Here is a 14,195-nt window from a genome sequence, read left to right on the forward strand (position 1 = left end):
GAATTTCTATCTCAATTTAATTTCAAATCACCTATCGCCCTGGAAAGCTAGGTACCAAATCCAACACACTAACCAGGAGATTAAAAGATCTCCCTAAAAAAAAAAGATGAATACCTTCTACATCAAAACCATACTATCCTGAAACGAGAAAACCTGGATCCCGACCTGTTTCCCGCCGCTGTTACTCTAACCGAACCCAAGATTGCCAAGAAAGTACACTTCGCTGTAACCACCCGCAGCCAGAGAAACCCCGACCCTACCAATACCACCAACCATTTAGATTCCGACAACACCATAACTTTGCCAGAAAATGATAAAGTTATAAAGCCTGCAATTCCACTTACTATATCTGTACCTAACCCCGCAATACGACTAGAAGACTCAGAAACCCTTCTAAACCTTTCTGCCAATCTGTTTACCCTATTCCACAAAGGCTACCAAGCCAACCCTGTACCCGAATCTATCCTGAAATCCCTACGAGAGGGATCCCCGAAACACTCGAAAATCACTTTTACCGAGTGTACCGAAAACAACAACCTGCTATATTACCAAGGGAAACTATACATTCCCGATTATGACCCCCTGAAAATCTACCTGCTCTGTTTGTACCACGAATCGCCCGTTGCCGGTCACCTGCACTATACCCGAACCTTCGAATTACTGTCCCGAAACTACTATTGGCCTGAATACTACAATTATATTACGCAATGGGTCTGTAACTGCTATAATTGCCACCGCGCTATCCTAAATCGTAAAGGCTAGGAGGGAGTTCTCTATCTGTTCCCGATCCTATAGAGAGCTTGGCAAAATATCTCAATAGATTTTATTACACATTTGCCCGAAAATACCGGTTTCGATACTATTATAGTAGTAGTCAACCGATTAACAAAAATAAAACATTTCTTGCCCTGCTATGGTACCTGCAACTTCGAAAAGGTCGCCTGCCTGTTCCGGAAGAATATCTGGAAGCTCCATGGCTTACCCCTATCTATTATATCTGATTGCGGAGCTCAATTTATCTCTGAATTCTGGAAACATATCTGCAAGCACTTGGGCGTAGCTGTTAAGCTCTCGACCGCTTACCACCCCGAAACTGATGGACAAACCGAGAGGGCTAATGCGATGCTAGAGCAGTACCTCCGATCGTACATAGCATATCTACAGAATGATTGAGCAGAGTGGCTCCCACTTGCCGAATTCTCCATCAACAACGCCTGGTCCGAAAGCACCCGGATGACCCCGTTCTTCTCGAACTACGGGTTCCACCCCCGCCTGGGCTTCGAGCCCGCACCGTCCCAGAGTAACCGTCCTGCCGTACGAGACGCCGAAGAATTCGTTGCTAAAATGGAAACCATCTCCTTGCACTTACAGACCGAACTGACTGCTAGTCAAGCTCGATATTCGAAGAATACCAACACCCACCGTTCCCCTGCCTGTAGATACCTGCCCGGCAACCTGGTTTGGTTGAACGCCAGAAATATCAAGACCCTGCGCCCACAAAAGAAGCTTGATTGGAAGAACTTTGGGTTTTTCAAAATCTTGAATCCGGTAGGTCTTTATACCTATAAACTAGAACTCCCGGCCTCAATAAAGATTTATCCTGTTTTCTATATTAACCTACTATATCCTGCACACGATGATCCTATTTCTGGGTAGTGTAATCTGCCACCACCCCCTATAAAAGTAGACAGCCTCAAGTGTTTTGAGGTTACCGAAATCCTGAACTCCCGCTGGGAAAGAAGAGGTTGTGAAGGATCTTGCCTGAAATATACTATCCGTTAGATTGGCTACGATACACCAACCAAAAAACCTACAAGCTACCTAAAAGACACACAAAAACTGATCCGCAACTTTTACTGTAGATATCCTGACAAATCCGGTTCCGCTTAACCAGACCCTGTTTGCCTGTAGATTGTAAACCGTGATGTGCCGTCTCGATGGAGCTCGACCCTTAGGAGGAGGGTAATGTTACGGTGTGAGTTTATGTGATATGCTGGTCTTATCGGAGAGGACCGAAAGGAGCGCTCGCACCGGAGCGCAAGCGAGTTAGGGCCCGATCGGGCTAGCTTACTATGAAAATTCCGTATATCTTCAATTTAGAAGATTCTGTATTGTAGTTCTTTGAGCTACGTCTTAATCCTCAATCTGAACCTATTACCCGAATCAGTATAACTTTGCCAGATTAGGGTAAAGTTATTAGAACCCTATCCCGCCCGCCTGCCCCCGTGATAGGTCGGAATAATTGGATTCTATTCTTTTGTTATTCTTATGCAATGCATTTCCTGTATTAATCTCCTGTTTTTAATGGAACTGCTAATTTGGATTTTGGTTTTCTTCAGATTGTTGATATGTTGGTATATAGTGAGAAGGTATTATGAATTTAATAATAATAGGATAATAGGGTCTTTTGCTTCTTTGTTTAATGATTTCAAAAGTATAATTTGAGTATAGTATTTATTTTTGTTTAAGGATTCAAAAGAGTGTAATGTAAAACGGATATTCTATCCTTTATAGGTAGTTCAGTGACTCAAAGAGTATAACTATAGGTAGATATTTTGATCTTCTCAGGGAGATATTCTATCCTTCATAAAGATGCTAAGAGTTTGTTATAATGTAACGACAACAGGTTCACGATATAATAATAAAATGAATCAATTATCGATATTAGAGAATAACAAACTATTATATAAAGGGTAAACCTATAAGAGGCTTTTATAGATCCGGAGGGGACCAGAAGGGAATCAAAAGCGAAGCGAGATTTGACCTGCCAGGTGGGGCAAATAGATGACTAATCTAGGCCTGAGGCCAGATCGTCACACTATTTAAATATCAATATTGCGTGGACTAGAAGAATCTATATCAGAAAATAAGGAAACATTTTTAAAGAATAATTAATTAACAATAATCCTTTAATTCTTATATTAATTCTTTAAAAAGATTGAAAAAAATTATAAAGAAATATATCTAAGCTTCTTTTTATAATTCTGAAGAATTCAATATAATCATATCTTTCAAAGCAAAGGACTATCATGTACTCTTTTTCTTTAAATAAAAGCTAGCTCTTTCATTTTAATCTCAAATTAGTTTATTGTCCTTGATAATAACAAAGAAGATTCGGATTTCCTTATTCCTGAAACGATTATATTATAAAAAGGCAAAGAACCAGATAAAGAAAAGCTTCCTATCTAGACTAATAATCTTCTCAATCTTATTACTTAACAAAATGCTATTATTTGTCACGGGGTGACACTAAGCCCTTTCTGTCCTGTCCTGTCCTGCTATATATGTGAGAGTAAGGTAGAACTGGAAGTTCTACCTTCTAGTCTTCTGGGCGTTTAGCTCAGCGGTAAAGCTTCTGAATATTCCCAGAAGTGATCCCGTGACATTAGATAGAACTACCCTTGATTATAAGTGGAGCTGTGTGGGGGGCCTATTTATAGCTTATAAGCCTTCATTGGTTTGGGGGCTAGCATATATAGATCCTGTCTGCCTGTCTGAATGCCTGAGGCATTAGAATCCAGAATCCTGAAACCTCCTAGTAGATAATGGTATGGAGATCATACCTTAAGGAGGGGGGTGGTGTCACGGGGTGACACTAAGCTCTTTCTGTTCTGTTCTGTCCTGCTATATATATGAGAGTAAGGTAGAACTTCCAGTTCTACCTCCTAGTCTTTTGGGCGTTTAGCTCAGCGGTAAAGCTTCTGAATACTCCCAGAGGTGATCCCGTGACAAAAGGAACTGAATCATCACACCCTATCACCTTCTATTTCTTTACAATAATTGTTTCAGGAATAGAAGAATTCAAATCTTTTCTATTATTATTGAGAATAATAAATTAATTTGAAATTAAAATTAAAGAACTAGTTTTTTACTAAATAAGCAGCAGCCTATCACATCAGATTCAATCACGAAAATAGCACGAAACACCTGTATATACAGGATTGAGAAAAGCTTACTGTATTTCTTTCAATGTTTAATCAATAATCAAATACGCGGCGACTGACCGCTTGCATCAAATCGACTTCGATCCGAATAAAACGCAATAGTATATATTAATCGTATTCTACAAATACAATATAGTTTTACCAACCTTTTCGCTAAATCCAGATTCTATATTAGGATATATTTAAACTATGTGAAACTATGCGAATTCCAATTTGTTCTAATACTTCGAGGATAAGCTCTTTATCTCAATCAACCTAAGATCTGTACTGATCAGCTATAAGCGCTCCGAGCGCTTTCCCGATCGATAACGATCGACCTGATTATCCGTTGATATCTGGATGGTATACGAAATAAAGCTTTCTGAAATAGGACTACAAACCCTTAAACAGAACAACCGTAGAATCGCCATGAGCGGTATTGAGTGGGGGAATACTAGAGGCAACAAGTCCCTGATTAGCTAACATTACACTACTATAAGCGGCTGAAACACTAGCGGCCCGTAGGCCCGCTCCTTAGTACGTCTAGAATACCCTTTGGGAGGTCAGATATTAGACGTTAATTACTATAAATAAATAAAATAAATACTTAAATAAGCAAAATATATAGTAATTCTTTATTTTGAAAAACTATAATTATATTAAATTTTTAGAATTATGAGGAGAAATTTAAAAAAAGTTTTTTATAAATCTTTTAATTTTCTTAAAAAATTAATATAAAGATTAAAAGACTGTTATTTATTATTTTTTAGAAATATTTTTTTCTCTTTCAATATAAATTCTTTTACTTTATATAATATTGATACTTAAATAACCTAAAAAAGATAAGATATTATTTAGTATACCATTATTAATAGAAATTGATATTAGTGAATTTTAAATAATATAAAAAACTATTATAAAAGAATTCAATTCTATCTTAAAATTTAAAATTAAATAAAAAAGAAAAGAACAAAAAGAGAACTATAAGAGCTCCGAACTATATATACTAATAAATCACATAATAACTAAGGTTCTAGAAGCTAAATAACTAAGAAGAGAATCTGAAAGGAACCGGATCGTTATTGTGAGGATTCATAATAAGTCCACTAAATCACTTATTAATATCTTACTAAATAAGAGATATCTTGATGACTAATACACATATAATATGATCTTATATTATAAAATCATATTATCATATAGTTGTATAATAGTATCTCTTATCAAATTGATTTATAATGGAATAGAATGAAATGGAACTAGATGGAAGTATACAGGAAATATCGCTAAATTGATTGGTTGTACTTTCTTTTTATTATCTAAAATGATTCTATAAGATACGATTTAAATCGATCTTATTTATAAGCATAGAATATACTGGAATTTCATTATAAACTATATAAACCTAGAATATTCTTTAAAGAAAGGGATGCGAAGACTCAACACCTGTACGCGGTGCATCCTACGAACCTCCAGCTCTCTCTTGAGAGTCTGCAGAGCTAAGATTGAGTTGCAGATGGAATTGGAAGAATTGAAAGAAGAGAGGTTCAGAGATATAGCAAAGGATTATATTACGATTTTACAACAACAATACCTACGAAGAGTTGAATATTAGTTTTAGATGTGGATACGAAGGTTATGGAAGTTCTGGTTAGATTCAATATCTATTATCGATTATTATTTCAAATATAGAAATATGATATGCAGTAGGTCTCTTCTTTAGAAGAGTCTTTTCGATATAGAGCTTACCACCACTCTACTCATACTACAATCCTTTTTTATATTCTTTGGCTTTTAGCTACTTAAATATTACAACGATATAATACAGAGAATGCCATCGCCTTCAAATTAATATCATGTTTTAGGCATCGATATAATACAATGTTTTTCTTTTAATTTTCGAATTTTCGAATTTTCCAAATTGATTTGTATGTAGGCAATAGGGCTTAGGATTCGGTTCTGCCTTATTATTTTTAACAATTTCGATTATACACATTTAATAAGAGCTGGAGGATATTAAACTTATGAAGATATACAAAAGGCTAGTTTAAAAGAGATAAAGATAAAGAAGAGTGATGCCTTTTTCTACTACCTTATTAACAAGAGGACCCTTTGCTATATTGGAGGCAACTCGGAAGGGGATAACTCTTGTCTTTTATAGAAAGGAAGGAATAGCAAATTGGATTTAGGATTTTAAAAAGAGAAATTGGATATTGGAATACTTTAATTGGATTAGGGGTAGGGGAAGAGTGAGAAAAAAAGTGTCTTAGAGGATGAAGATTATTTAATCTCTATTTGCACTCCAAATAGAGATCGGGTATAGCACCCCAGCATTCGTTTTTACTCCCCCAAATTGAATATATCTATTGTAGATATCCACTAGCAGTTGTTAGGTTCTTAAAGCCTAGCCATCCTAAATAGTTTTGGACTAAGAAAAGGACGTTAATTAAATCAATCAATCAATCAATCAATCAATCAATCTTTAAAGAAAATCTAGGAAAAAGCAAGCAATTCATCTCAACTCAGCCTAGCTCTTCTAAATTGACTTCAATTCAACTCTTATTCTATATATTCGATTTATCCCTCAAGCTTAAACTGACTAGATCTTCCACTATCATTATAATAATACTATTCCTTATTATTATAAAAGCTAACCTCCAAGAGTTATAAACACCTAACATAATTAAATTTAAGATGTTAGGCTTTTAATCTATAATATTACTAATCAATGTTAATATTACTATAAGAATAGTGAAATCAATATAATACTAATAATTCTCATATTATTGTGATATTACTTAAGGATCTAAAAGCTAAGACTATGAAACCTATCTATTGTAGTGCCGAGGCACTAGCGCGTGCGCTAGCGCAGTCATGTGATCCCAGTCCCGACAAATTTATTTTATAAATTATCATTCTCCTTTTTTTACAAATCATTATAACTCTCTTTAATCTTATCAAAATTGAGATTTAATATAATCTATATAAATCAATCAGTTTAAAAAATAATCAATATCAAATTTCAAATAAATATAATTTAATTAAATCTTTAAAAATCCCTCTTTTCAAATTTTCAAAAAATATAAAATTGAAATATAAAAAATGATAATTAAATCTCTTTTTTTAAAAATTTATCTTTTTTTATTTCACTAATTTTTCTTTAATCTTATTAAAATCAAAATTTGATATAATCTATATATATCAATCAATTCGAAAAATAATCGAAATTAGATTTCAAATAAATATAATTCAATTGAAATTTTGAAGATCTTTTTTTTTTAGATTTTTGAAAAGTTTAAAATTGAAGTCAAAAAGAGTAATAACGAAATGATAACTTTTTAACTAAATCATTATTTCTCTATTGAAATGGATTACTATTATTGCTAACCACCAAAAAAAATCCTTGGAATAATAGTTAGGTATCTTTATACTCGAATTTTAATATAAAGGTACCTGACCCGGTTCACTATAAGTTTTTTTATTAGAATAATAATTGACTCAATACTAATCCTATATTAATATTCATAATATGTATTAGGTAAAAAAAGCTATTAATTACAAAGAACTATTATAAATGCATTTAATTCCATTATAGAATCTAAAGCTAAGAAAGAAAGAAAGAAAAGAAAAGAAAAGAAAAGAAAAGAAAAGAAAAGAAAAGAAAAGAAAAGAAAAGAAAAGAAAAGAAAAGAAAAGAAAAGAAAAGAAAAGAAAAGAAAAGAAAAGAAAAGAAAAGAAAAGAAAAGAAAAGAAAAGAAAGAGAACAATAAGAGTTCGGGATTATATATTTTGAAAAGTCATATGCTGAGGGCAGCTCAGAAGAGAATCCGAAAGGGCCTCAGAAAGGGACCGAAGCATTATACTAATGTTGATTGTCGTTGTAATTTGTAACATCCAAACAGAAAATTACGGTCTCGACAACATTTCTGTGTGTCTCATCATCCTTGTAGCTCTCCTTCTCTACGTCTCTTAGATCAGATCCTAACTCCGCCGAATTGAAGCTCCAGGTCTGTCGCAGGTCTGACACTACTAATAGCTTGATGATTATGACCACCAACCGGGGAACCACATTGTGGGCATTGAGAAGTTTCCATTGGCATACCACACTCGCCAATCGTAAATGGGTGGCCATTCTCACAGTAATACCAATGCCCAGTGCCCCTAAAGTCATGTGCCATAGCCGCATACACAGCAGCTTTTTCCTCGTTGCTTACAGGCATATAAAATGTCGAATCTCGCAACATCTTCTCAACTCCCTCAACTTCATTCTTCATTCCCGCAGTTTGACCGGGATATTCATCACAAATATCGGGTGCGAGTTGAAGATATTCTATGGCTTTGTGAAAAAGCTGTGTGAGCTCCGATCCAGGCTTTACGAAGCTCCGCTCGAGGGCGAAGAACCGTGCCCAGTATAGAAGGCCCTCAACGTAGTTTCCTGGTTGATGTCTTGTATCAGATTCTTCTATCAGCTGTTCACATTCCTTCCTGTTGATAGTAAAATCGACCTGAGTGCTGGGAGAAATTGCGCCAGTCTCGCCTTTCTGATCATTGAGGAAAGTTAGGAGGATGGTGTAGTCGCATCTAATAAGCAACACCCTAGTTAGAATTCGGCTGCGCACCTGAAGCACGTCGACTTTGGATTGTAGATTGATATTGATTCCACGATGTCTACGGGCATCTTGGACGAGGTCGTAGATGCGACCGAAGGGCTGTTCTTTTTCATTGACCTGTTGAAGAAATTTTTTGATCTCTCTTCGAAGTCCAATGATCTTTATATATCGGCTCTCTTTCTGCATACGGTTCCCAATCAGGGAGATTTGTTGGTCAAGAGTTCCCTTCAACTGAAGAGGTTCTGAAAAAGGAGTTAATGGCGATGCCGTCTCGGAATCCTTCCTGCTGCCTCCAATAGTCTCGCGGAGCTCTGCTTCAATTGCATGCATCCTGGTGACTAGAGGGATAAACTCTATGTTAGCCCAGACGATAAATTTCTTTGTCGCCTCGTCGATCAATGCTCGACGAACAATACGACTGTAACGGTTGAGGTTTCTCAAAGGGCCACGGCAAGTTGGGCAGCTTTTCATTCCGGAGGCAGAGAATGGTTCGGCACTATTCTTCAAGTCAACGATTGAGCCCTCGCCATTCATAGTATAGAAATCCGACATGCTCATATGTCCATCCATACTCTCTAGGGTGAGAATATGTCCACATGAAGGCACGATGCAAGGATTCTCATCAAGATCGACCTCCTCGAAAGTGGATGATAAAATGAAGTCAACGACCATTTCTTTGATTGCTGGGTGCGCACATTTCTGACAATATGCAACACCTGGGCAGCTATCCCCACAAACTGACGGACATCTATGCCCGCAAGCCAAAACATTTGCGCAGCGCTGTGAGCATGGGAGCAGATCACAGGGTACTGCACACGGTAATAGGCACCGTCCACGATGTGGACAAGACCAAGAACAATCCTGAGCACATGGCGCACAAGGCTCGTTACAAAGCTTGCTGCATTTTGAATGATTGCAACTGACTTCACAGGGCTCTGTACACAGAGGACAGGGCATGTCGCCATGGCATTGAGATTTGCAGCTATGACTGCAGGTTGTGTATGGTCTTCCACACTGGGTCTTGCAAACTTCATGTATCTTCTGAGTGATCACACCGTCAGTCCTGGTATTACAATCTTTGCAAGCATACATGCAATTGTGTCCGCAAGCCAGTGCTGCTCGGCAGATGCCTGAACAGGGGTAATCAAAATGTAAAGGCAGTTCGTGACAACGAACTCGTATTTTATGTTTGCAATGCTCCATGACTTGTTCCATCTGGAATTGACAACGAACTTCTGCTGGTGTCTGCGCCTCGTGACATCTTAGTTGCTTAGCGACGTGCCCACATGGTAAAGAGATATCAAACAATATGACTTGGCATTTTGGTTCGCATAGATCTCCGCAAGGTCTCGGACACTCATGCTCACAACCTTCCTTTGTTCTTGGGCAGCGTTCGAGGCAGCGGACTGCAGTGTGCAAGGATTTAGAGTGGCACATATTAGGGCATGAATGCCCACAGAGTAGTCTCGAAGAACATCTCTTAGCACAACCGCCTTCAGGGGCCAGCCGAGCGAAATCATCCGGCACTGAGACTTCGATGGATGTTTCTATATGTCGAGGACAGCATAGTGCAAGTTTTGGGCCAATGTTGTTTGAGCGCTCTAGAATAGAGAGCACTTTAGCCCACATAGGAACAGGCCTTGAGGTATCGGAGTTACCGATGATGAACATTCCATGTCGTGCACGACTTAGCAGCACGTTAATGCGATTTGAGGTTTTCAGAAATCCACATTTCCGCTCATCGTTGCTCCGAACTAAGGAGATGACAATAACTTTTGCCTCTTCTCCTTGAAAATTGTCAACGGTAGCAATCCTCAAAGCATTGAGGAGTGTCGTCTTCTGGACTTGGACTTGGCCATCTATAGAAGTTTCCGGGTCGTCTTGAAGTCCGTGAACTTCCAATCTTCTTGATCTCGATCTCCAACAACTATCTCGAAAGAATTCGATAGTCGCTTCTTGATTTTCTGCAACTGTCCCAGATATGGAGTAATGACTGCAATATCTCCACACCCATACGTTCCTTGCCTCACAAGATGTGAGACAAGAGCAGCGATCATATCAACTTCAAAAGTATTGGTTCTAGATAAGGAAACAGCATTGGCAGGCCGCGGATCTTCTCTCTCTTGGTGATCAAGCCAGTATAGGCGATCTCGCATTCCATCGACTTGCGGATATTCTGATACCAAGGGATGATCTTGTAAGTCCGGATAGAGCGGGACTCTCACTAGTTCTGAGATAGAAGGGTGCATTCGTCGCTGAGTCTTCAATGTACTCAATGGTACTTGGAAATTGCCCATCTGTGGCTTGACAAGACGCTCAAATAGTGAGATGTCAAGGGAATATCTCTTGCCTCGGGGACTGTCATGTTGAAGCTCGTAGCTGTTAATTTGGGGCCGTAGTTGTTCATGATCGCCAATCAATATCGCATGTTCGACCCCGGGTAGTAATGCAGTGAGAGTATGTGCTTCGAGAACTTCTCCAGCTTCTTCGCAAAGCATGACTTTTGCTCGTACGCGCTGGAGCAACTCGATGTTCCTTGCCAGTCCAGAAGTCGTCACGCCTATAACATGGGCTTCTCGAAGACACCGAAGATCTAATTCGCTGTGACATTTATCCAGCGCGGACTTGGAACCATGGTAGGAATCTATTGCATGAATAAGGTCGTTGGTGAGTTGTGCACTTCTTTGCTCGATCCAATTCTTGTGAAGAACACTACGCTCCGACTCCGACATTGCTCTAAGAGGAATGGCCGAAAGCTGAGTTACAGAGCGATTCGAAGTGGTTTTTTTTGACGCTCCTCTAAGCCAACTCTCCACAACCTGTATTTTCTCCCTTCTACTTCCTGGAACCCCTCGTCATCTACCCCCTTCCCAAACAATTCCTTAAAATGCCGATCATGTGTCCTCATAAGATGGGCTTGAATATTTTTCCAAGACTTTGGATTATTCAACCAAGGCAATATGTCTTCTATCTGTCGTAGTGTTTGATCGATATCGCGATTGTGTTCCCATATGTCATGTTTTTCTGTCTTCGTGGGTCTGCTTTCTCCTCGTACATGATGGAGAGTGAGATTTTGAAGTAAATCGGATTTTGATCGTGAGCCTACACGGATGATTTGACTTACACCATCTTTCACCAGATGCTCTAGCAACTGATCGAGAGCATGATTTGTGTAGCATACGCAGATGATTGGACCCAAGTCAGCAGCCTCTCGGTTGTGGAGTAAAGTCTTGATTATTGCCACACCGGTATAACTTTTCCCAGTACCAGGTGGGCCTTGGATTAGAGCTAATCCTGTACTAAGAGCTTGAACAACGGCGAACTGTTGCGCTCTATCAAGTGTAGATCCTGTATCCAGTTGTGTAAAATCAAATGGTTGTCCAGGTTTCAGGGTTAGTGGTACGCCGGCGAGAACTTCAAGGTTAAAAACTGAATCCTCTTCTAGTAGCATATGCTGGAGGCTTTACGGAGGCAGCAGAATCTTGCAAGTCTGGCGCTACGATCTCTGTGAATGGAAGACTCAGCTTCCGACTCATTCCCTGCAACGCTTGTAGAGTAGGTTGAAAAGAAGGTAAAAGCACTCCCGGAAATTCAACGAGTGATTGCCGATTCTTGGAAGCTGAGATATGAGTGCTGATCCAAACTGCATCTTCCACTTTATATTCACCCATGCTTAGCAGCACAGACGCACGCTTCCTTTCTTTGAAAAGGCTTGTAATATCACAAAGTCTTGGGTTGACATTGGAATCAGAGTCCTTCCTTGCACGAGACGGCAATATTGGATCGCAGACGCAGAGGAAAATGATTTTGCCATCTGAAGAGAGGAAGCAAACTAGTGAATCGACTTGCAGAAGCTTGCTTCCTTTCCACCATTCTTCTCGCTGCTTAATGGATTTGCCGTTGAGTTGGGAAGGTTGGTCAAATTCTGCTACGACTTGCAGACCTTTTCTGCGATCTACACTCATACGGGAGAAGCGGGCATTGTGATAGATAATTTTTCGAACGCCTTGCTGACCTTGGTGTGTTTTTGATACCTTACCGTTAGGATGTTCTAATCTCGTAGCCTCTTCGCGCACTGCGTCTCGTAGTTGGCCCACTGTATCTTCACGGAGAAGCCGAAATTGTTTGTCCAAGAGTCCGGCAAGACCTGACAGGTGATTTTGAGTCGAGCCGGTTAATGGGAGATATTCTTGCCGTGCGGAAGCTATCTCTTGCACTGTGGGGAGTATTTGGATATCGCCAATACTCGCATGGTCATTATCGTGTCTAGCGCCCTGGTTGGAAAGATTTCCGGGCAAGTCTTGAGCCAACTCGAAAGATGGAGACAGGAAAAATTGTGGAGTCGATTGAGTTACTACGAGGGGCAAAGAAGAGCCGATGTTGAGACGTTGTCTTATTCGAGTGAGGCACTGTTGCGCACTCGGCACCATAAGATTCTTAGGAATGCAGGCAGATATTGTCTCTATAACAGCAGTAAAGCCTTCGATGACTTGGGCACTCTGGTTAGTCTCGACCAGCCGGTCTAAGACTGCGAGACTTGATGTTATAGCAGCGATAGAGACTTTCTCGTCGCTTAAAGAATGCTCCAAAACCATTCCGCTAAGGGCAGTTGCTGTAAATCGGAACACTTGGAGACCTCGCCTACCACTGGGACCGAAGAGAAAGGTGTACACAGTATCAACAGCAGTTTCTAGAATTAAAGAGGATAGTACATCAGGGTGTGAAATGATTCTGTAGAAAGGAAGAGCCCTATCCCTAAATATTGAGATGACGATTTCATCATTTTGGCTTACATTCATAAGTTCCGTCAGAGTCTTGATGATTGCAAGTCCTGTCTCTGCACCGAGTTTTGTGATGACGTGCTGGCGTATTCCTGCATCATCGCTCTCAATTAGATTCCAGCCCGTCTGGAAGAACTTTTTGGTGTCCACAGCTGTAGCTGTAAAACGTGAGGAAGTTGTGTTTGCTCTGGGAATCATGTATGTCCATTGTCGGCAAGCCGCTTCGAGTCCAGTATCCTCGCGAAACTGTTGAATTGTGGTGCTTGGTGAATTTGGGATGCTTGACGATGTATCATGGTTAAATCGACAACAGGCGCCTCGACGGCAACGGCCGCTTTGGAAGTCATAACAGGGTCCTGGTCTATAGTGTTCTGAAGTTAGTGGTTGTTCTCATAGGAAATAAAGAGAGCGTTGAGTACCTACGGCATTTTGGGAGGTTTATTTGATGATTGACTAAAGACTTTAAGAGACGAGGATGGCAAGCAATGTTGCTATTAGTTACGAGTTGCCATGTATGAATCCTATGATTGAAGCACATAGAGGGAAGAACAAAATAGAAACTCAAATGATTGAATAGTGGTATATAGAAAATAGCATATCAAGAATTTATCTGCGGGGAAATGATTTGAGATGCTCCATCAGTCTCCCAACTCATCTGAGAATAGTTTTGACGCCATAAACGGCTTGCTACTGAAAAGCATGCATGATCATAAAGTTGTAAATAATTCTGTCGAATTGAATGCTGCTAGCAAATGCATGATGCGTTGTTTGAGCATCAACAGCCGGCCATGAGAAGGGCGCCTCCCCAGCCAAGCACTATGACGGCTGTTTACGACTAATTGGTCACGTTGCATCAAATATTTATCACTGGTCGACTCCGA

At 39.4% G+C, this 14,195-nt stretch overlaps 2 protein-coding genes across 2 annotated transcripts; both read right to left on the bottom strand.

Moving 5' to 3' along the window:
* Positions 1–7,897: 7,897 nt before the first annotated feature.
* Positions 7,898–11,265, bottom strand: EAF02_001136 (uncharacterized protein; the record flags this gene model as incomplete). Its single annotated transcript, XM_038897184.1, has 4 exons — positions 7,898–9,216; positions 9,276–9,574; positions 9,624–10,460; positions 10,550–11,265. 4 exons carry the CDS (start codon positions 11,263–11,265, stop codon positions 7,898–7,900), a joined length of 3,171 nt encoding a protein of 1,056 aa, XP_038764043.1.
* Positions 11,266–11,955: 690 nt separating this feature from the next.
* Positions 11,956–13,742, bottom strand: EAF02_001137 (uncharacterized protein; the record flags this gene model as incomplete). The annotated part of the gene is made up of 2 exons (XM_038897185.1): positions 11,956–13,675; positions 13,738–13,742. 2 exons carry the CDS (start codon positions 13,740–13,742, stop codon positions 11,956–11,958), a joined length of 1,725 nt encoding a protein of 574 aa, XP_038764044.1.
* Between the last annotated feature and the right edge of the window lie 453 nt (positions 13,743–14,195).

The sequence above is a fragment of the Botrytis sinoallii genome (assembly GCF_014898435.1).
Source record: "Botrytis sinoallii strain Bc 23 chromosome Unknown BSIN_001, whole genome shotgun sequence".
Classification (NCBI taxonomy): Eukaryota; Fungi; Ascomycota; class Leotiomycetes; order Helotiales; family Sclerotiniaceae; genus Botrytis; species Botrytis sinoallii.